This window comes from Bombina bombina, chromosome 4, assembly GCF_027579735.1.
Source record: "Bombina bombina isolate aBomBom1 chromosome 4, aBomBom1.pri, whole genome shotgun sequence".
Classification (NCBI taxonomy): domain Eukaryota; kingdom Metazoa; phylum Chordata; class Amphibia; order Anura; family Bombinatoridae; genus Bombina; species Bombina bombina.
In genome coordinates, this window is record NC_069502.1 from 472276745 (window position 1) to 472301673 (window position 24929).

The 24929-nt window shown below is 35.3% G+C and overlaps 1 protein-coding gene and 1 long non-coding RNA gene across 4 annotated transcripts in view; one reads left to right on the forward strand and one right to left on the reverse strand.

Moving 5' to 3' along the window:
* Positions 1-24929, forward strand: part of MYOM2 (myomesin 2) — a 302384-nt gene that overhangs the window by 71150 nt on the left and 206305 nt on the right. For all 3 annotated transcript variants that reach the window (XM_053710368.1, XM_053710369.1, XM_053710370.1), the window contains 2 exons: positions 13121-13209; positions 15950-15997. In XM_053710368.1, the coding sequence (XP_053566343.1) occupies positions 13121-13209; positions 15950-15997 (137 nt within the window). The remainder of the gene's footprint in view (positions 1-13120; positions 13210-15949; positions 15998-24929) is intronic.
* The window catches only part of LOC128656453 (uncharacterized), a 37329-nt gene continuing 25141 nt past the window's right edge, over positions 12742-24929 (reverse strand). The window contains exon 4 of the long non-coding RNA XR_008402007.1: positions 12742-12807. This is a non-coding gene — a long non-coding RNA (uncharacterized LOC128656453). The remainder of the gene's footprint in view (positions 12808-24929) is intronic.

The window sequence follows — 24929 nt, forward strand, 5'->3', positions numbered from 1 at the left end:
AAAGGATGAGCAGCATTGAATCTGGAGACCAGAGATGGAGCATGCACATCATGAGCAGGAACCCAGGAGCGATCTGCCACGGAGTAACCCTTCCAATGTATCAGATACTGCAGTTGTCTGCGCCTGTATCTGAAGTCCAGGATCTTAGCTACCTCATATTCGGGGTCACCACAGATCAGGAGCGGAGGAGGAGGAGCTTGGAGCCGGGTATATCTATCCTTGATGTAAGGTTTAAGTAGTGAGATGTGGAAAACTGGATGTATGTGTAGGGTTTTTGGCAAGGCCACTTTGTAGGCAACAGGAGACAGTCTTTTCAGGACCTTGTAAGGGCCGATAAACCTAGGCCCCAATTTGGGATGGCACGTACAGAAGCCCTATGAAGATCAGCAAACTTCTTATATCTAGAGACAGCTGAACGTAGCTGAGAGCAAATACGTTGCCAATGAGTGGCGAGTCCAATGATGTGTTGGTCTGCGGCAGGGACCCCAGTGGACTGAGCTGAAAGAGGGAAGACATGAGGTTGATACCCTGCTGTGGCTTGAAATTGAGAACATTGAAGAGAAGAGTGCCAATGAGTGTTTCTTGCCAGCTCAGCTAGGGGTAGCAACTCAGACCAGTTGGTATTGCGAGCGTTGACAAAGGCTCTGAGGTAGGCTTCAAGATCCAGGTTTTCTCTCTCAGTTAGTTCATTGGTATGAGGATGGTAGCCAGAAGACAAAGAAACAGTGGTCCCAATCAACTTACAAAAGGCTCTCCAAAAGGCAGAGATGAACTGTGGACCTCTGTCAGAAACAATATTCACAGGAATGCCATGAAGTCATACCACATGCAAGAGAAAAAGGGATGATAATTCTTGAGCAGAAGGCAGTTTGGTTAGGGGTACGAAGTGAGCCAGTTTGGAAAAGCGGTCCACCACAACCCAGATAACTGTATGGTGGTCAGAAGAAGGAAGGTCCACAATGAAGTCCATTGTTATGTGTGTCCATGGTTGTTTGGGAATGGACAATGGTTGGAGCAAGCCAGGAGGCAAAAATCGGGGAGTCTTGTTGGCAGCACAAGTTGTGCAGGCTTTCACATAATCTTGAGTGTCAGACATCATAGTAAGCCACCAAACATGTTGAGAAAGACGCTTGAAAGTCCTAGTTGAACCAGGATGTCCTGAGGGATACGTAGGTTCAGGGGTGCAAAGAGGATATTGCAGGCCATGGGGGCTCCAGGAGGTTTACTAGACTGAGCACGTTGCAATATTTGCAGAAGGGTGGTATTGAGTTGAGCAATCACACAGGAGGGGTGTATGATGTGTTCAATAGGAGCTTTTGAGGAATCACTTGAATGAGGGAACTGACGGGAATGGGCGTCCGCCTTCTTGTTCTTGGTCCCAGGAAGATTAGAGACCACAAAGTTAAAATGGGAAAAGAACAAGGCCCACCTGGCCTGTTCGAGGATTGAGTCAATGAGCAGTCTCTAGGTAAGTCAGATTCTTGTGGTCAGTGAGAATCTGAATAGGATTGGCGGTGCCCTCTAACCAATGACACCATTCAGACAAAACCATCTTAATGGCTAAGAGTTCACGATTACCCACATTATAATTCCTCTCAGCAGGAGTAAAGCTTTTAGAGAAAAAGGCTACAGGGTGTGACTTGGAAGTCAAAGGGTACCTTTGGGTAAGAACTTCTCCAGCCCCTATCTCGGTGAACAGAAAGTCTTTTTCAGACAAGAGAAGGCATGTATGGCCTCAGGAGGCCAATGTTTACAGTCTTTGTTCTGTTTTGTCAATTCAGTGAGAGGAGCGACTGTTTAGGAAAAGTTCTTTATAAACTTGGGGTAATAATTGGAGAATCCCAAGAACCTCTGTATTTCCTTTAAAGAGCTAGGTTGAGGTCATTCTAGAACTGTGGTGAATTTAGCAGGATCCATGGCAAAACCCTCCTTCGAGATGACATAACCAAGGAATTGGATCTGAACTTGATCAAACTCACACTTTTCTAGCTTGGCTACCAAAGAATTGTCTCTGAGATGAAGAAGCACCTGTCTCATGTGCCTATGATGCTCCTCTAAAGTGGAAGAGAAAACAAGGATATCATCCAGATAAACGATGACAGTGCGGCTGAGGAGGTCACGGAAGACAATGTTGACAAATGCCTGGAAGACTGTAGGGGCGTTACACAGCCCAAAGGGTATTCGTAATGCCCAGATCTCGTGTTAAAGGCGGTCTTCCATTCGTGGCCTGGAAAGATGTGAATCAGATTGTATGCCCCATGTAAGTCCAATTTGGTGAAAAAGCGAGCATTCTGGAGTGAGTCATACAGTTCAGTGATCAATGGTATGGGATAGCAATTCTTGATGGTTATGTTGTTCAAGGCCCTGTAGTCAATGCAGGTTCTGAGCCCACCATCCTTCTTACTGACAAAAAAGAAGCAAGCCCCAGCAGGAGAGGAGGAAGGGCGAATAAAACCTTTAGCTAGGTTCTCTTGGATGAACTCCTCCATAGATTTGGTTTCAGCCTTGGAGATTGGATAAGTCCTCCCTTTAGGAAGTGGGGCTCCGGGAAAGAGGTTAATCTTGCAGTCATAAGGATGGTGGGGTGGCAGCACGTTGGCTGCTTTTTTCTCAAACATTTCCGCAAAGTCTGTGTATACTGAAGGAAGGTTTGAAAGAGTCTGTATACTGGCTATGGGAATACAGGGCAGAGGAATGACTTTAGCAATGCGGGAGTGGAAACAGGAGGTACCCCAGGAGGCCAGTTGTCCCTCAGCCCAGTCGAACTGTGGATTGTGTACCAAAAGCCAAGGAAGACCAAAGATGACAGACTGTGCTGGGGAATGAATGACCTCAAACTGACTCAAAATGGATCACTCCTGAACCAAGGGCGGTGACATCCAGGGTAGTTATTTTGAGGCAATGTCTTTTCTGCAGAAGAGGCAAACCAGCTTGAATCAAAAAATGGTGATCCAGGAAGTTTCCAGCTGCCCCTGAATCAATGAGTGTGGACAGTATTCTGAAGGAAGGTAAGAAAAACAGGTACCAGGATCCGAGAGGAGTGAGGGGATTTGGTGGCGATCATGCTTAGAGGCACCCCAGTGTTATCCCCTAAGCATTGACTTTTCCTGGCCGAATGTCACAGTCCTTTAGTTGGTGGGCGTTGGATCCACAATGAAAGCATAGTCTCAGTCTCCTTCTTCTCTGCATTTCAGACTCAGAAGGTTTGAAGGAGGAGAGATCCATGGGTTCCTCCACTGAGGTAACTGGAGTTGCTAAAGGGGTAGCGGATGCTGCTGAAACTGGGAGAATAGGAGGACGGGAGGGAAGTACCCTCCTTGTTCTGTCTCTCTTGGCTTATCTTTCCTGAAAGTGAGAGTGCAAATTGATACAAAGCGTAATAAAGTCATCCAAAGAAGAAGGAATATCACGATAAGTGAGTTTATCTCTGATGCGTTCATGGAGACCCCTCCTAAAGGCTGCCTTGAGAGCACTGCCATACCAAGTGGTTTCAAGTGCCAAGGTGCGGAACTCGATCAAATTGTGCCACAGTTTTATTGCCCTGGCAGAGATCCAGGAGAGAATATTCCGCAGCTGAGGTACAGCCAGAAGTCCCAAACACAAAAAAGCAGAAATTAACTCTTCAGCAGCATGCAGGAGTGTAGCGTTCTGTTCCAAAAGGGGAGAGACCCATGCTAGGGCCTTGTCCTTTAGCAAGGAAATTATAAAGGTGACCCTTGACTGATGAGACTGAAAGGTGTGAGGATCATTGCGGAAGTGCAGCCTGCATTTTTTTAGAAAGCCCCTGCAATCAGTAGTACCTTCATACTTGTCAGGCAAGGGTATCCGGGGTATACTTCCAGAAGCAGAAGAAGAAGTCGCAGTACTAGGAGGAGGGGCTGGTGGTGTAGCAACAGGAGCAGCATCCCTTGCTGCAACTAGTAAGGAGAGTTGAGCGGTAATAGCCTCTTGCTTGGAATCCATATTCTGCAACTGTGTGGTATGGGTTCCCATCATCTGTCCCTGGAGATAAACAGCTTGTTCCACCTCATCTGGCTGCATGGCCAAAGTATAATGTAATGCTCGTGGGATACTCCTCTATCAGGCCAAACTCGGCCCGTAGTCTTGTTATCCCGGCGTCGAGCCGGAAAGATAAGGAATATCCCAAAGCAGAGAAAGTTAGTGAGATGAGTAAGGCAGCACTCACCACAGGCAGGACAGTCCCCAGCGGCAACAGCAGAGCAGTCCAAGGATGAACCACTAGAATGGTCAGGAAGGCAGAGTTTGGCAACAGCAAAGCAGTCCAAGGATAAACCACTAGAATGGTCAGGCAGGCAGGGTTTGGCAACAGTAAAGCAGTCCAAGGGCACACCACTATAATGGTCAGGGACGCAGGGTTGGCAACAGTAAAACAATCCAGCAATCAAGGTGTAAAGCAGGTAGAGTAGTCAGGCAGGCAGGTTCAGCAACTGTAATAAGGCACATAGATAGAACGATCTGTCACACCCAGGAGCACACAAAGTAACACCTATACTTGGGCAGTGACAGATCATTTGTACGAAGTTTAAATAGGTGCAGGATTCATGCCACAGAGGTCCAACCGGCATCAGGAGCATGCGGCGATGACATCAGCACCGCACACATCCGGACCCAACACTACCCCTGGCAACGAGCAGGGAAGGAGATGCGGTGCCCCTAGTAACGGCTAGAGTGGCACAGCGTGGCAGATGCAGTCTTAAGACCACAGCTACTTAACTAGCATTTCAGATATGCATGAGCAGGTTTCATAAATGCCCTATGTGTTTAACTCCTTCAAAGGTATTTACCCCTTCACCCAAAAAGTCATGATTGGTGCTCCAGTTCCATACGAGGGCACATACCTGATCGTTACAGAAGGTGACACTATGTGTGCCACCGTCTGTAACGATCAATGCTAGTCCTGGCGGGAGGTGGGGGCAGTAGAGCCTGTGAGCAGCCCAGCAGTGAAGGGGGGAGGGAGGGCACTACGCTACAGAAAATAAGAATAAAGGGACAGGGAGGGATGGGGCAGCTACACTACAGAAAAAGGGGAGTGGGGGATCCCTAACAAAAGTATCATGGGAGGTGGGGAGGTGGGGGTTGCATTACACTACAGAACATTATATATATATAAAAATATAATATAAAAAAAATTATTGTATAAGTACTGGCAGACAGCTGCCAGTACCTAAGATTTCTGGTACTAGTTAGAGGGGGGAGGTTTAGAGAACCAGGGAGGTTGGAGGGTAAGAGGGTATCCTACCCTGCAGAAATAAAACTCCTTACATTTTTAAATTGGCACACTGTTTGCCAGTACCTAAGATGGGGGTGACCAGTGGGGGGTGAGGGAGGGAAGAGAGCTGTTTGGGAGGGATCAGGTAGAGATCAGGGGGTGGAAAGTGTCAGGTGGGTGGGTAATCTTATAATAAAGCTAAACTTAACCTTACACCCTACCTAATTAAAATCTTCACTGCTGGGAATAATAGAAGTGTGGTGCGCAGCTGAAATTAGAAGCCTTCTAATTACCAAAATGCAGCAGCAAAGCCATATATGTCTGCTATTTCTGAACAAAAGGGATCCCAGAAAAGCTCTTACAACCATTTCTGCCATGATTGCACAAGCAGTATGTAAATAAGTTCAGTGAGAATTTTTTTTTTTATTTGATCGTACTTGGCAGTGAAATGGTGGCATTAAATATTTCAAAATCGGTCTAGCAACTTGGGTTGTCTACTTAAAAATAAATATAGTTTTGACAGGTAAATAAAAAATAACAAGGCTCTATTTCTGTTTAAATGGAGTGATAGCAAAAATGCTAAAACGTCTCTGGTATTTTGGGAAAGTTTTTCTCTGAAAGTCCCGGTAAGGAATGGGATTAAACACAGCTCCACAACAGCAGTGCACTAATTGGAGATAGCTGAAAACATTTGGCGAAGCATATGTGTATATCCATCATAGTTCCTAGTAGAGTGTTGCTAATCCTGAGTTTACCTGGGCATGATTTTCAACAAACGAACCAAGAGGACAAAGTAAATTTGCTAACAGAAGTGAATTTAAAAAATGTGTTAAAAGTGCATGCTCAGTCTGAACCATGAAAGTATAATATGGACTTTCGTGTTCCTTTAAGTAATTAATTTTGTAATTGAAAACGTTTTAGTAGCAGCCAATATAAAGATTCAATTTACAAGATTCAAATATAATGATACCATCTGCTTAGACCATGTAAGTCAAAATTCATCTTTCATGGTTCAGATAGAGCATGTCATTTTAAGAGACATTTAATTTACTTCTGTTTTATATTGACCTTGTTTTCTTGGTATCCTTTGTTTAAAAGCATACAAAATCATAGGCTCAGGAGCAGCAATGCACTTCTGGGAGCTAGATGGTGATAGTAGCTATGCACATATGCCTCTTATACATGGCTTATCAAATATGTTCAGCTAGCTCCCAGTAGTACAGTAGTGCTGCTCTAGAGCTGTCTTTAAAGAGATATAATAACTAAATACAGAATAGTATATTTAAAGCATGGATTATCCTGAGAATAATATGTTGATGTATTTTTTAAATGATATCCTTTGTTTAAATCAAAGAAAATTTGGTGTTAAGTTTTAGCACCCATAAAGCAATAAGCGCTACCATGTTGTAACTTAGGTTTCCTATGCTGAGGCCAATCAAAGAGAGTTATAAATGGGTCAGAAGAGAGTGCAACCAGTAACTGTGTGGAATATAGCAGTATTAATTCTGGAGTTTGCACTTCCATTTCTAACAGTAATTGGAAAGATCACAATTTCAAATTTAAATTAGAGGAAAAGGGGACAAAATAAATATTAAAAAGTATAATGCACAGTATTTTTGCTACATATAATTAAACATTTTGTAATAGAATCTTAAATAGTTTTATTTCCCTATAACTGCTTCCTTTAACTGCTGGCAAAGGTTAAACACATAGATGTTTATCATAATCCTTTAGAAAAATGTATCTAATTATTTTTCTACACAATTCCCCTTTTTAAGAGATTGTTAGAAAAATCATTAGCTGCAATTTTCTACAGGATTGTGATTAACCATATGGTTATATATAAGCAATAGTCGAAGAACAAAATGCTGTAACACATACAATCATTTTCTTTTTACACTTCAAAGTCATTTTAATGTTTTAAAACTATATTCCTCAATATTCACATAAAAATAATTACAAACCTGAAGAAAAGACAATAACTGAAAACATAAGGATTTTCCTAAGCTCACCTTTGTTTTCTTTTTAATGATATAACTGAGTCTAAAATATTTCTCTCTTTACAAGACATGATAAGAGGAGGCAAATGATTATTTAAAGCTCTGTGATTAAAAAGATTGTATCATTTTCATTACACTTTTCTATTTGGAATCTCATGCAGACATTTAAGTAAGTGCTTTGTTATGAGATAGGGTGACATATTGAAAATAATTTTACTATTCACAACAGCATATTTCATTGAGAAAAGTGTTAAAAGAAAAGGCTTATGGGAAGAAACATTTTTTTTTTCTTGTGATGAATAACATCTGAGAATTCTTTATTCCTTTAGTATTCTCAGCTGTCCACACCAAATTGCTGAGCTGCCTGCAATGTGATCTGTGGTAACTTAAAACAGCTTGGAATTTACTGGCTGCCATCTTAACTGTACTCCAATGTTAGGGTGACATTTGTGTATATGAGTATACCGGGTGTTCTTTTGGCTACACTGTAAAATACTTAAGGTTCCAAGATGAGGTTATCACATTTAATTTTAAATGTAGTAGCATGGTTCTAGTTGCATTAGTCTACATGTCTCATATACATAGAGATTAAGCGCAAGAATGTTTCTTAGAAAATGTAAGAAATCCTATATGCTTTCACATAACTTGTCCATTTGCAATAATGTGAGTTTGTAACTTATTTTTTTTTAACATATTTAACTGCTGTTCTTTCATATACATTACATAAATATTTTGAGTAGTTGGTCATATTATTTTGCCGGCTTCTCCTAAGATTTAACTATTAAAATTGTGTTTTTTCCACTGCCTTAGAGAGGCTGGAAGGCATTCTGTGAGATCCAAATCACTGAACCTGCAACATTTTACACAGTGATTGCTTAGACAGGTATGCAGCTCATTAATAATTGTCCATAACTGGCCACAGCAAAGAAAATACATTTAGGGCCAGATTACGAGTGGCACGCTAACAGTTATGCGCAAGTGAAAAGGGGTTTGGTGCTGCTGTTTGAGCACAATGGATGTAGTGCTCATATTAAAAGTTGAAAGTAAAAAGTGCAATTGAAGTTAACGCACATTGGGATAACTCGTCCTCAGATCTCTGGTTAAAAACACATCAAAAATATATTACAAAGTGCAATTACACAAACAACACCATCTAATAAAAATTATTTAAAAATTGCAAAAATAAGTTATATGGGCTCAAAGATATGAGGTGTTAGAAAAAAAAAAAGGTAGAAAGGGTTTTACCATAGAGATGCATATATTTATATATATATATATATATATATATATATATATATATATATATATATATATATATATATATATATATATATATAGTTTATACATGTGTACATATGTATTTAAGTATTTATATGTGTATATATGTATTTACAGACATATATACACATATAAACACATAAATACATATGTATACATATATAGACATATATAAGTGCATTGGAGCCCTTTACAGTTAAGTATATGAAAACATGTAAAAGCATATTTATACTTTATTCATATTTAATAAAGTGTTTCTGCATTTACTGTAAATATTTCACATTCCAATGTTCTGCACATAGCAGATAATGTTAATATGTTCTAAGTATTTATAAATATGTAAAGAACATTGGAATGTGAAATATTCATAATTTCATGTCGGGTTAGCGCACTTGAGAGTATGCGATCAGGTATGTGTGCAAGTAGGGTTTTTCACCCCACTTTTTTTGCTTCATTGACTTCTATGGGGGAATACATTAATGCATGCGCAATATCCTAACTTCGGCTTATTGCATGCATTGGGTTAGCACGCAAGTGAAACCTTTACTTTCAACTTGTAATATAAAAGTGTTAAATACCTCTACACTTGTAATCTGGCTCTTTTAACATACTTCTGTCCCTGTATTTAATAAATTGGGTGACATTAAACAAATAGTATTACATGACAAAAGTTTTATTGTGCAAAACAATTCACACTACTTAATTATTCCTAAACAAATCTGATTAAGCTTGAGTGAGTGCACGGCTCCAAGCACTGTTATCCTTGTAAATAGCCATCTCTGGAGAGCATAAGGCCTTTGGCGTGTTTTCTACACCCTGAGCTTCCCCTTCCTGAGTGAGCGATTTCGGAGGGCGATGTCTCTCTGCTACCTCAGAGTGGCAGAGAGTGTAAGAAGCAGTAGTCTAATGCTTCTTACAATGCAGGAAGCAGGCTCAGTGGCTCACATGTGTGAACCTGCCCCACAAAGGCTCCAGAGCAGCTTATGCTGCTTAGTACATGGAGCCCTTTGAGTGCAAACTTTATTACTTTGGACTTGTTGATATTATGATTGTTAAAGGGACATTAAACCCAAACATTTTCTTTCATGATTCAGATAGAAAATACAATTTTAAACCATTTTCTAATTTACTTCTATTATCTAATTTGCTTAATTCTCTTGATATGCTTTCCTGAAAAGCATATCTAGATTGGCTCAGTAGCTGCTGATTGGTGGCTGCACATAGATGCCTCGTGTGATTGGCTCACCCATGTGCATTGCTATTTCTTCAACAAATGATATCTAAAGAATAAAGCAAATTAGATAATAGAAGTAAATTAGAATGTTGTTTAAAATTGTATTTTCTATCTGAATCATGAAACAAAAAATGTGGGTTTAGTGTTCCTTTAAGCTTGTTGCCTTTTAGTTGCATCCCTCAGTGTTGTGGGATCTTCCTTGGGAGTTGAGTGGTTAATACCTGTTTTGCTATACATTTTGGGGTTCCTCTGATGATTCTGATGAAGTATACATGGTTCCTTCAGGAAACCCCTTATTAATCATGTCTTCTGATTGGTGAAGTAAAAGATTACATCTTGCCCAATGCAAACAATATGATAAAGACTCCCTGATGGTATAGAAGTGGGCACATGGTACCTCCGTTCATTCATCTTGATTACTTATATAATTCTTAAAGTATTTTGCTTGAATACCACCACTTTCACACACTGGAAACACATGAACTTTTTAAACAATGAATTATACAGACACGTTTCGATAAATGAAAAATAACTAGAATAATATAATACTGTTTGTGTAAATGTCGTATTAAATGTTATCCCTTTAATGTATTACCTTTTATAATATGTTTTTGATGTTACAGTCCATCTCCAGAAGTAGAAATCTTGCAATTACTTTGCTACACCAGGAACCCTACTTTACTTGATTTAAATGTATTTGCCACTGGTCTTGTTTTGTGGATGGTGTAATGTGATCCATTAATACTTAACAAAGAAAATGGCACCACAGAATTGTTGTGCCTCATTACTTACACCTTAGTTAAAAGCTATGAGGGAGCTAATGCCTTTGAGAATCATTGTTAACCCTTTTACTGCATCCTCCAACTCATAGATAATAATCTATTCAATTTCTTTGCTGTTCAAAAACTTTAAATTCACATTGTGCACTTCCCTTTGGGCATTTTATTGTATTCTAATAGAATTTAATTTGTTTGAAGCAGTTAAAGGAAATTAAACTCCTAGTTACAACTTCAATAACATGGTTACTACTCACTATGCTTGTGTTTTTCCTCCTGTACGTTCATCTCTCTTTAAAGCCATTCCCTTAATTTAACCCTTTGCAGAAGCCTGTTGGTAAAGCTCTTCATTTTTAAACTGGACAATGCCAGTTTGTAGTGAACACAGTACTGCATCCTATGATAGAAGCAGTGATGTTTCTGCCTTTTGACAGCTAGACCTTGCACCTTAGGTTAGCTTACAGAACAGAAAACAGAACCTTTACATATTTGAATTTTTTAACACAATTTAAAAGTTATATAACAAACATAAAATATCCTGAGGAATAATAAAATGCAATGTAACCACTACAAATATATACATCTCCCACTATGTGTTGTGTACTCTAAATGGAAGAGAACAATAAAGCTTGTCAAGAAGATGACAATATCACTGATCTGTGAATCCCCACCACTTCTCTTACAGTATGTCAGTATACTTAAATGGACAGTATAAAACAATGTTCATATAACTGCATGCAATAGACACTACTTTAAAAAACAGATACTGATATACAAATCCAGTAAAAAAACCTTTTAAAAACTTATTTAGAAGCTCTTAGTTTGGCACTGCCGATGAGGTTAGGCTCGGACACCCAGTGAAATGAGCTGAGAAAGCAAGAAGAGCAGACACTCCCCCCTCCCTACTTCCCTGCATATGAAAAGACCCATTACACAACCAGGAATCTGTAGACATCAGTATACATTTAAAACTTTGGGGCTTGGTTAGCCATCTGAAAATCAGCACAATGTTATTTAGAAATAAGCAAAACTATACATTTTTACAAAATTACTCCCAGATGGGCTATATAAATGGATCATCTACAAAATATTTATGCAAATAATTATCTAGTGTACAATGTCCAATTAAATACCAAGATGGTGGTGCCTTGTGTGAAGATGCAGAACTTCACAGCTTTTGTAAAGGGTTAAAATGAGAGAATGGCTTTAAAGAGAGCTGAATGCCCAAGAAGAAAAACATTAGAATGGTAAGTAGTAACTGTGATATTTTAGTTATATCTAGCAGTTATGTCCCTTTAAGTGACCTCATTTATTTTTGTTTACTGATGAACCCAAATATAGTAGGTACAGCTGATGAAGACTGTCAAGGAAAGTATGAAACAGGTTTTTGCACTGCAAAGACTTGAAACCTTTAGAAAACCATATGCAAATGATGTTGGCCCATGGTTTAGAATGGCCTTGAATAATAATAATGCTGTGGAGAAGTTCTATAACATTTTAACTACGTTTAAGAAAGTTTGTTTTTTTTCACCTCCCAATAAGCTTGTTAATTTATATTGACCAGAAAGTGTTTGTAAAATAAGGTTATAAAAGAGAAAAAAAAATAACTGGTAAACAGTATTCAGGGTCAAACAAAAAAATCATCTGTTTTATGGGCCTTAAAGGGACACTTAAGTCAAACTTAAACTTTCATGATTCAGATAGAGCATGCAATTTTAAACAACTTTCCAATTTACTTCCATTAACAAAATGTGCATATTATATTTACACTTTTTAAATCATCAGCTCCTACTGAGCATGTGCAAGAATTCACAGCATATACGTATATGCATTTGTGATTGGCTGATGGGTGTCACGTGATACAGGAGGAGTGGAAATAGACATAGATTTGAGGACTGAAAAAACTTCCTAATAAATGAAATATGTTTATATATTTCCTAAACATAGCAAGCTAAACAATTGGTGCAAGATAAAGAAAAAATATTAAATTTCAATGGAAAGAAAATGCTCACTGTGCAAATTCCCAATGGTGCAAGGCTACAGATCTGATAGATTTAAGTACTTTGAGATAAACTTTAGTCTAATTCCTTTAAAATTAATTAATTTAAACGGCTTTTTCTACAAATATGTGCAAACACAACGATACATTAAAAAAACAAAAAAAAAACAACAAAACTAAATCTATACAGTATATATTATTTTCAAAACATTTTTCCTTCTTGGCTGCCATCAAGTGGAATTTCCTGTAACTGCAATGCTTTTCTTTTCAGTGCTGCTGTAAAGTGTAATCTAAAATATAATGAATCAAAAAATTTAAATATACATGGGACGTGTTTATTTACAATTATTCATTTTAGTAATTGGTAAATGAAAGCAATTCATAAAAAGGTAATTATTTGCTCATAGATTTATTAAAGCTTTGATTTGAGAACTATGTGGTTGGTAATTTATTTCACTATTATTATACTGAATAAATATTTCATCTAGCAATAGTCACATACAGTAATTTAAAGTTGGATTTGGTTGAACATACCTAATGTTTCAATTATTTTCTAAATGAATTATCAAAAAGCTCCAATTTCTTTCTTTCTTTTATTAACAGAACTGAGTTTAATGACACTGCTACTTACACAGCTGTGGCAACAAATGTCCACGGTCAGGCATCTACAAATGCAGCAGTTGTTGTAAAAAGTAAGTTTCTTTTTTATTTTCACTAGATTTTGTGAAATAATTATCCCAGGAAAAGACAGCATGTAATAATGTCATATCATGGCTACAAGACCACTCATTAAAATCTCACTCTAGGAGATTTTGAGTATGATGAGGTATTATTGTCTGTATTGCTGCATCCTGAATTTTGCAACTTACAGACCTGATACATAGTGGGATATGTGGATAAGGTTATTACCAGGGTAAGGTTTAGTGTTGACTTCAAAACAGAATGAAGCAATGCTTTGCAGCCCTCCTGGCATTCAAGGGGATAAGAGAAGTTTGACACACCAGTGGCAATGTTGCCTAATAGGTGAGATTGCTGCATCCATATTGAGTCTGTGGCAGCATTCTGCCTATGATGTTTTGAAAGTTGCAATGTAAGCATTGAGGTAACTTTGCACATCTCCTTTTCAGATTTTGGGATGGATTACAAGTTACGGGCTTATAGTTACGCACAAGTAATAAGGTTTTCTTTGCAGCTATTTACACTCATCTTAAGAAGCACGCATATTACAAGTAGAAAGTAAATGTGTATATATATATATATATATTTATATGTGCATACATATGTATTTATGTATTTACAGACATATATACACTTATTAACACATAAATAAATATGTATGAGCATATATGTTATTAACCTAGGGGAATATGTTTTAAGTAATTTTAAATATATATATATATATTTATATATATATATATATATATATATATATATATATATATATATATATATATATATATATATATATATATATACTTTACCACAAAATATATATATATATATATATATATATGTATAGATATATACTTTACCACAAAATATATATATATATATATATGTATAGATATATACTTTACCACAAAATCATCATATATATTGAAATATGTATTTATCAATAATTAGAATTCTGCTTTGTGAAAAACATTGAAATGTGAAATATTCATATTTCATGTTGGGTTGGCACACTTTGGGTAAACGCAGGTTTGTGAGAAAGTATGGGTGTTACTTTTCCCCCCACTTTTCGTGCTCCATTGAAGTCTATGGGGGAATACGTTTACACGGTCAAGTCTGGCTTTTAGCACATCAGGTTACTACTCATGTATAAGAATTTTACTTCCAACTTGTAATATGTGCGCTACCCGACGTGCACAAAAAGTATACTTCAAACATGCAAGCGGAAGTGATAAATATTGCTGCACTCATAATCTAGCCAACTAAGCCTTCTTAGATTCTAGCACCTGGGCCCTGTGGTTTCTAGTTACGCCTCTGATTGAGTTATTTTCAATGCTTGCTGTACCTGCAACAAACTTTATCACAACATCTGACATCACCAATAGCTTGTATATAATGAAGGGGATTCTCTGATTCTCCTTATATTTTCTTGGTACCTGTACAAATTACTGTGGGGGATCAGAGTAACATACATATCTTCATGCCTATCTCTCATATATAGTGGCCCACAGGTAGTTAAGGAATGCTTTTTTTGTATTATTTTTATTTATTTCATCTGAAGTTTACTTTTCTGGTGGTAATAGATGATTTAATTAGCCTTGGTAACTGCAAAATCCATTTCTGGACAACTATGGGGTAGATTGCAATTTTGTCAACCATGTTTATTGACTGTTTTTTTGGCAACCAATATGCCTTTTATAAACATCAGAGAGACCAAGGTCCAATTGATGATAACTTTTTTGTATTGGAAAAATATTGGATTTGATATTGGAAATATCACCCATACAATGGATGGACTTTAATAATCACAATTCTCCAGACCAAAAGTTATTGAATAATTATTGACAACAAAATAGACAAATAAAATTCAACGGTCAAAGGCACCTGATAAAGTACAAAACTGGTCTTTTTAAAAGTTTGCAAATATTTCAAGATGGTTGGAATAATTGTATTATCTTGTGCCTGTGCAATAAACTCTGAAATGCCCACTGATGCCATTTTAGATGTATATTGAAATATATTATCTAGACTGATTAAACCTATATTCATTGGTATTGTATAGTCCAGGATAGAAATTTACTTATCTATAAGTAAAAAAATAAGTTGAAAACATTTTTCTTCTTATGGAAATGAATTTCCCACACCAATTTTCTTGATTTTAGATAAAAACCCTTTTATAATTACAAACCAAGGCTTTCTCAATCAATAACCAAAGAATAAATATTTTTAACTTATTAAAAGAAACACCACTCAATCCAATTGCAAAACACAAACATTAACCCCATTAACTGGTGACCAAAAGCTATTGTATATTAAGTGTGGGGAAATGGAGATAGAATATTGCAGAAGTTATCAAACTTGGCTGTGTTTTACAAGGAAAGATTGTGATCTCTTTGAAAAAAAAAAAAATAACACTCAATCCTGTTTTTCTGATATCGCAAGAGAGTTTGAAATAGAACCCTATATTTTGTATGCTAGTGAAATGTTTACAGGATTATTTATTGCTTTTGTGGTTACACTAAAATATGAATGTAAATGTTTAGTGATTTTTCTATGGCTGATAATATTATTATTATTATCTAGCAGCTTGGTCACAACGGGGTTGGAAGCTTGAACATCTAAGTGCTAAACAAAAGTGATAAAATAATATATAAAGAAATGTATAAAAAATGTGCATTTGTTAACAATAATGTCAGTGTGCATGCCCCTCTACATAATAAAACCATAGAAACTCAATAACCATATTTTTATAATTTATAGGGTATAGAGATGAAGACACTCTTCGTTCTGTTATGCTGCCACTAGGCTGTAAGTAATTGTTTTCTGCTTGTAATTCAAATTATAATATATTCCACTATATATATATGTATATATATATATATATATATATATATATATATATATATATATATATATATATATATATGTATGTATATATATATATATATATATATATATATATATATATATATATATATTTAAAATATATATATATATATATATATATAAAGTATATATATATATATATATATATAAAAGTATATATATATATATATATATATAGATATATGAGGTTGCTCTTTCACAAAGGGCTGATTAATGATATAGAATGTGTATGAATATCATAGTGTTCCACTATTTGACAGTTCAGGTGAATTTGTTTTTTCCCCCAAATTATGCAAATCCAGATGAGCTGCCCTTTAAATTAGTAAACAGCTCTAATTAGTTAACAATAGCAGAAAATCTAGGTAACAGAAACTAGAAGAAACAAGTTTATCACACGTTTTTCAAAGGAGGTTTGACATGATTTTTTATGAAACATCATGGAAAAAGGGGGGTACTAATGGCACTGCTTAAATTTACAACTTAGGGTAGCCTATTTGTCTCTGGATCTGGTAATAAGATATAGGTATCAGTCCAGATATATTTGGTTACAAAAAAATGGCTGAGGTGCTGTGTACTTGTTTTGTGAAACGAAAATTATCAATCCTAGGATTGATGGATTGTACACCTATATAGCACTCATTCCCTAATTGATAGTGGCAAAAATTGGACAAGATCTGTGTCTCCTGGGAGGAGAGTGTGCATGGGGATGTTATTAAAATATAACCTTTATTGGTAATTTTTAAAATACAAGACAACAAACACAATTGACATACATACTTTATTAAAAACACAGGTTTGGGTCTTTGAAAGTTTTATCCGTTATTCACGGAATACCTTATGTGGTTATGGTGTATATTAGAAATCACTTGAGTTTCAAGTCTCAGTAATTGTATAATATATTAATATACTTAGAGCTTACATCCAGTGGAGCTGTTTGGTTATGATATTTACTCCAATATTATATATGTGGTCTGTGACTCACCATTGAATTCAAATTATAGTATTAGAGGTATTAACATAAATATCCCATAGTAACACCAAAGTTTGTTATTAATGCTTATAGTATTGCATAGAATATGTGTCTTAGTGAGACAATAACAGATTTCCTTGTAGTTGTATTCTTTGTGTTATATATAGGTACATATATCTTAGTATACTATTAGTGGAGATACATGCAGGATGCTGTTTTAAATAGCCTCCTAGCTATTTAGAGACAAAGAGTACTGTCTGTATGGAGTATAGTAACACTGGTCAGTGAGTTAACACATTAACCCCTGTAAGGTATTTTATTCGTATATTTATCAATACTTATGTATACAGGAGTATTATGCTTGTACCGCTGTGCAGAGATTGGTTATGTTGCTATAATTCCATTGAATTTTTAAAGTTGATAGTATGTACTATACTTGTTGTAATAGCAACAAATTAAGTAACATTGTAACTCTGTTGGATTGTTAATGTGTTTATTTACATGGAGAATGTTACTTCCATTATATATATAAAGGCATTACTTGGCGGGCTTGGATCTTTAATAATATTGATAACACGCTTTCAATATAAGTTTACAAGAGAGAATTTTATAATGATATTCTCACCATTTGTTATTCTAATAATTAATGTTGAAATCTTACAATGTAGGAGTTATGGCAATCATATGAGTATGTTGTAATGCTATAATAAAGTGGCTGCTCTTAGTGACTTCGCTACGCTCTTAGTTTATATCAAATATTGCTTAGTGATAGAAACTAGTTGAATCGTATTGTCCACTTAGGCATAGAAGGTCATTAGCGGCATTGTGACGAGAACTCACTGAGTACTTGCGGTATTATCTGTATAGTTAAATCTCTATATTAATAACCGCTTGCTGAATCCACGCTATAGATACTGATTAGATTTAAAATAATTCACTGAGTATTTGCGATATTATATCAATGTTTGATGCATCACATCATTAACCGCCTACAATATCTGCACTCCTTGCGATAATATATCTGTATTAGATGTGCCACCTTACTAATCGCTTACTAAATCCAAGGCTGTAAATGCCGGTTAGGCTTAAGGTGCTTCACTAAGTATTTGCGGTGTTATATGTGTATTCAAAGCTCCATATTAGTAACCGCTCGCTGATTCTAAGCTTCTAATGTCAGTTAGACTTAATATATTACTACTGAGTTAAATCTCATTTTCGAGTAAGTTTACTTAATATTGTGCACAACCACAATAGTTATATATAATAAAGACCTCTGTTCCTGCTAATTAAAAAATGCTGACTGGCATTCTACAAACAATTCCCTAACATGTTTCGCCACTAACGTGGCTTTTTCAAAGGGTACGGCGCGGCCAAATAGGTGTCTATTTATTGGCTAGCACTGCTCCTCCTATTGGACGTTTTTAACAAATCAGATGGTTCCTTACGAGGGACCAATCATTGAATGAGAGACAGCCTATGTGTGTTGGAAAAGAAATATCATTGGGTACGGCTGCCCCTTCATTCTTGTATTATGTGTAGATTCCAGATCTCAATGTAATCTTTCAATGAAAGAAATATGCACATCTTTATTCAATGAAAGGGGGAAGAAGGCGAATATTTAAGAAGCATAAAACCTTCTGATATTTATTGAATTATTCTTTGAAATAAAAGTTCGCAAAGAATATTATTTGTGATTATCGTTTTTGTGTTTTATTAGTTTCAATATACCAATGACAGGATGTATTACTGGCAGGTTATCCACCAGTATGAATTGATCAGTTTGTAGTATAGAGATGGATACAGAGAAACGGGCAAAAAGGATTTTTTATCTAGATATGTGTTATAATGGGTTATAATTTGGAGCTGAAATCTCTTTATCTTGGAAGAGAAATATATATGCACCTGACTGGATTAAGGTGGAAAATATCCTGAATGAACATAAAAATTAATAAAATTAAAAAATAAAAAATAAAAAAATAAAAAAATAATAATAATAATAAAAATTATATAGAGTGAAAAGTGATAAATAATAATGATAATATTTTTAACTAAATCTAAATATTATAATAGTCTATAATCAACTCATTTTTACAATTGCTTTTATGTTTCCACTGTTTGGTGGTTCATTACAGCTGGTAATACAAGGAAAACATAGTGAGTTTTATTATCTAGAGTAGTTCAGCTGCATACTTAAATTTTGATGCCAGCAGTACTGTCTAGTGTTTTTCATATTAGTTGGTATTATATTAACTAAGGAAGTATACTTTGGGATAAGAATCTTATTATATTGACTAAATGTGAATCCGAAAAAATGGTGATATAAAGACAAAATAAGAGATGACCCTTGAGAATAAGAAATTATAAAATTTAAAATTCTGTTAATATAAATAATTATTTAAAGTGGTGCTGTGCCATATGTGGTACGGGTGAGGGTGGATAAAATGTAAACACAAAATAGTGCTATTACTGACGTGATAATAAGAGAATAAATTGAATTAAATTAAATGTGTGTGGGTGATAAATAATTGAATATCTTCATGGTGGTGTGTGATTTGGGTCCTAGATGCAGATAGCAAATATTAAAGTGTCAGTGATAAGTGATGGATATATAATCCATATTTTAGTGACTAATGAATTTATAGTCAATATGATAATTGCGTTATGCATGTTCAAAGGTTGTTTATAGGATCTTCCTAGTATAGAGGGTTTCTTGTTAGGATTAAATGTTTTTTATTTTTCTGAGTTACTGATATTTTTCATCTTATTTATATCTACAGGTATGAAAAATAATTATTATGTTCGTTTAACCCATTGGGTTGTATGGAATTCAGCAGATAAATCCATCTGCTTTCATGTTGTAGTAAACTTGTTTCTTTGTCGCCACCTCTAATTCCAAGGTTAATTTTGTGTATTCCAAAGCACATTAGCCCTTCCGCCTTTCCTTGATGGAATTTGTAAAAATGTTGTGCTACTGATGAAATGGCCTTCTTGTTCTTTAAGTCTTTGGCTGCATTTCTGATGTTACGCACGTGTTCTTGCAATCTCGTTCGTAATTTACGTGTCGTCATCCCTACATAGGTTTTGGGGCACTTACATTGTAAGACATAAATTACACCAGTGGTGTTGCAATTGATGAAAGATTTGATTAGATGTTTTTTATCAAATCTATCTGTAACTGATGTTGTTTTTTTCAGAAATTTGCAGCTAATACAATTCCCACATGGGTATGAGCCGTTTTGTATGCCACTGACAGTAGTTTTCTTTTTGCGGGTATAATGGCTGGGGCTCACAAGATCCTTCAGATTTTTTGTGCGTCGGTAACTGATGTCAACTTTGGAACCTAGGAATTGAACCAGGGTATTATCTGCTTGTAGGATATGCCAGTGTTTGTTGATTATTTGAATTATGTCTTTGCTCTGTGTGTTATAAGTTAACACTAATCTGGTTTTGCTATCATTGGTGCGAATCTTAGGTTTCAATAAGTTCTGACGTTAGGGCTGGAAGCAGTTCAATATTATCTCAACCTACAAACAGAAGAGGATGATAATCACAATAAATTCGTGATGAAATTACTTGAATTTGTACTTAAAAAGAATTACTTCGTTTTCAACGACCAATTCTATCTGCAAACAAGGGGGACAGCCATGGGGACAGCGTGTGCACCCACGTACGCCAACCTATTTCTAGGTTGGTGGGAGCACAACACTGTCTTCATTGATGACAATGATGAATTTACTAAACATATCCCCCTCTGGCTAAGGTACATAGATGACATTCTTTTTATCTGGGAAGGACCCAAAGAAAAGCTGGACATGTTTCTAAAGATTCTAAATTTAAATAGTTTAAACATCAAACTAACCTATGAATACAGTCAGACAGAAATATCCTTTTTGGATTTAAGAATTTTCAAAAAAAGCAATGGCATGGTGGGGACTGATCTATACAGAAAGAAAACAGCCACTAATACTATTCTGTACAATACAAGCGCACATGCACCATGCACAATTAAATCACTCCCAACAGGGGAATTTCTACGAGTCAAAAGAAACTGTTCGGAACCAGATTTATATAAAATCAGAGCGCAAGAAACTACAGACCGCCTTAGCCAGAGGGGGTATAGTAAATCTCTAATTAAAAAAGCAAAGGATAGAGCAAGAAAAACAGAACGTCAGAACTTATTGAAACCTAAGATTCGCACCAATGATAGCAAAACCAGATTAGTGTTAACTTATAACACACAGAGCAAAGACATAATTCAAATAATCAACAAACACTGGCATATCCTACAAGCAGATAATACCCTGGTTCAATTCCTAGGTTCCAAAGTTGACATCAGTTACCGACGCACAAAAAATCTGAAGGATCTTGTGAGCCCCAGCCATTATACCCGCAAAAAGAAAACTACTGTCAGTGGCATACAAAACGGCTCATACCCATGTGGGAATTGTATTAGCTGCAAATTTCTGAAAAAAACAACATCAGTTACAGATAGATTTGATAAAAAACATCTAATCAAATCTTTCATCAATTGCAACACCACTGGTGTAATTTATGTCTTACAATGTAAGTGCCCCAAAACCTATGTAGGGATGACGACACGTAAATTACGAACGAGATTGCAAGAACACGTGCGTAACATCAGAAATGCAGCCAAAGACTTAAAGAACAAGAAGGCCATTTCATCAGTAGCACAACATTTTTACAAATTCCATCAAGGAAAGGCGGAAGGGCTAATGTGCTTTGGAATACACAAAATTAACCTTGGAATTAGAGGTGGCGACAAAGAAACAAGTTTACTACAACATGAAAGCAGATGGATTTATCTGCTGAATTCCATACAACCCAATGGGTTAAACGAACATAATAATTATTTTTCATACCTGTAGATATAAATAAGATGAAAAATATCAGTAACTCAGAAAAATAAAAAACATTTAATCCTAACAAGAAACCCTCTATACTAGGAAGATCCTATAAACAACCTTTGAACATGCATAACGCAATTATCATATTGACTATAAATTCATTAGTCACTAAAATATGGATTATATATCCATCACTTATCACTGACACTTTAATATTTGCTATCTGCATCTAGGACCCAAATCACACACCACCATGAAGATATTCAATTATTTATCACCCACACACATTTAATTTAATTCAATTTATTCTCTTATTATCACGTCAGTAATAGCACTATTTTGTGTTTACATTTTATCCACCCTCACCCGTACCACATATGGCACAGCACCACTTTAAATAATTATTTATATTAACAGAATTTTAAATTTTATAATTTCTTATTCTCAAGGGTCATCTCTTATTTTGTCTTTATATCACCATTTTTTCGGATTCACATTTAGTCAATATAATAAGATTCTTATCCCAAAGTATACTTCCTTAGTTAATATAATACCAACTAATATGAAAAACACTAGACAGTACTGCTGGCATCAAAATTTAAGTATGCAGCTGAACTACTCTAGATAATAAAACTCACTATGTTTTCCTTGTATTACCAGCTGTAATGAACCACCAAACAGTGGAAACATAAAAGCAATTGTAAAAATGAGTTGATTATAGACTATTATAATATTTAGATTTAGTTAAAAATATTATCATTATTATTTATCACTTTTCACTCTATATAATTTTTATTATTATTATTATTTTTTTTATTTTTTTATTTTTTATTTTTTAATTTTATTAATTTTTATGTTCATTCAGGATATTTTCCACCTTAATCCAGTCAGGTGCATATATATTTCTCTTCCAAGATAAAGAGATTTCAGCTCCAAATTATAACCCATTATAACACATATCTAGATAAAAAATCCTTTTTGCCCGTTTCTCTGTATCCATCTCTATACTACAAACTGATCAATTCATACTGGTGGATAACCTGCCAGTAATACATCCTGTCATTGGTATATTGAAACTAATAAAACACAAAAACGATAATCACAAATAATATTCTTTGCGAACTTTTATTTCAAAGAATAATTCAATAAATATCAGAAGGTTTTATGCTTCTTAAATATTCGCCTTCTTCCCCCTTTCATTGAATAAAGATGTGCATATTTCTTTCATTGAAAGATTACATTGAGATCTGGAATCTACACATAATACAAGAATGAAGGGGCAGCCGTACCCAATGATATTTCTTTTCCAACACACATAGGCTGTCTCTCATTCAATGATTGGTCCCTCGTAAGGAACCATCTGATTTGTTAAAAACGTCCAATAGGAGGAGCAGTGCTAGCCAATAAATAGACACCTATTTGGCCGCGCCGTACCCTTTGAAAAAGCCACGTTAGTGGCGAAACATGTTAGGGAATTGTTTGTAGAATGCCAGTCAGCATTTTTTAATTAGCAGGAACAGAGGTCTTTATTATATATAACTATTGTGGTTGTGCACAATATTAAGTAAACTTACTCGAAAATGAGATTTAACTCAGTAGTAATATATTAAGTCTAACTGACATTAGAAGCTTAGAATCAGCGAGCGGTTACTAATATGGAGCTTTGAATACACATATAACACCGCAAATACTTAGTGAAGCACCTTAAGCCTAACCGGCATTTACAGCCTTGGATTTAGTAAGCGATTAGTAAGGTGGCACATCTAATACAGATATATTATCGCAAGGAGTGCAGATATTGTAGGCGGTTAATGATGTGATGCATCAAACATTGATATAATATCGCAAATACTCAGTGAATTATTTTAAATCTAATCAGTATCTATAGCGTGGATTCAGCAAGCGGTTATTAATATAGAGATTTAACTATACAGATAATACCGCAAGTACTCAGTGAGTTCTCGTCACAATGCCGCTAATGACCTTCTATGCCTAAGTGGACAATACGATTCAACTAGTTTCTATCACTAAGCAATATTTGATATAAACTAAGAGCGTAGCGAAGTCACTAAGAGCAGCCACTTTATTATAGCATTACAACATACTCATATGATTGCCATAACTCCTACATTGTAAGATTTCAACATTAATTATTAGAATAACAAATGGTGAGAATATCATTATAAAATTCTCTCTTGTAAACTTATATTGAAAGCGTGTTATCAATATTATTAAAGATCCAAGCCCGCCAAGTAATGCCTTTATATATATAATGGAAGTAACATTCTCCATGTAAATAAACACATTAACAATCCAACAGAGTTACAATGTTACTTAATTTGTTGCTATTACAACAAGTATAGTACATACTATCAACTTTAAAAATTCAATGGAATTATAGCAACATAACCAATCTCTGCACAGCGGTACAAGCATAATACTCCTGTATACATAAGTATTGATAAATATACGAATAAAATACCTTACAGGGGTTAATGTGTTAACTCACTGACCAGTGTTACTATACTCCATACAGACAGTACTCTTTGTCTCTAAATAGCTAGGAGGCTATTTAAAACAGCATCCTGCATGTATCTCCACTAATAGTATACTAAGATATATGTACCTATATATAACACAAAGAATACAACTACAAGGAAATCTGTTATTGTCTCACTAAGACACATATTCTATGCAATACTATAAGCATTAATAACAAACTTTGGTGTTACTATGGGATATTTATGTTAATACCTCTAATACTATAATTTGAATTCAATGGTGAGTCACAGACCACATATATAATATTGGAGTAAATATCATAACCAAACAGCTCCACTGGATGTAAGCTCTAAGTATATTAATATATTATACAATTACTGAGACTTGAAACTCAAGTGATTTCTAATATACACCATAACCACATAAGGTATTCCGTGAATAACGGATAAAACTTTCAAAGACCCAAACCTGTGTTTTTAATAAAGTATGTATGTCAATTGTGTTTGTTGTCTTGTAT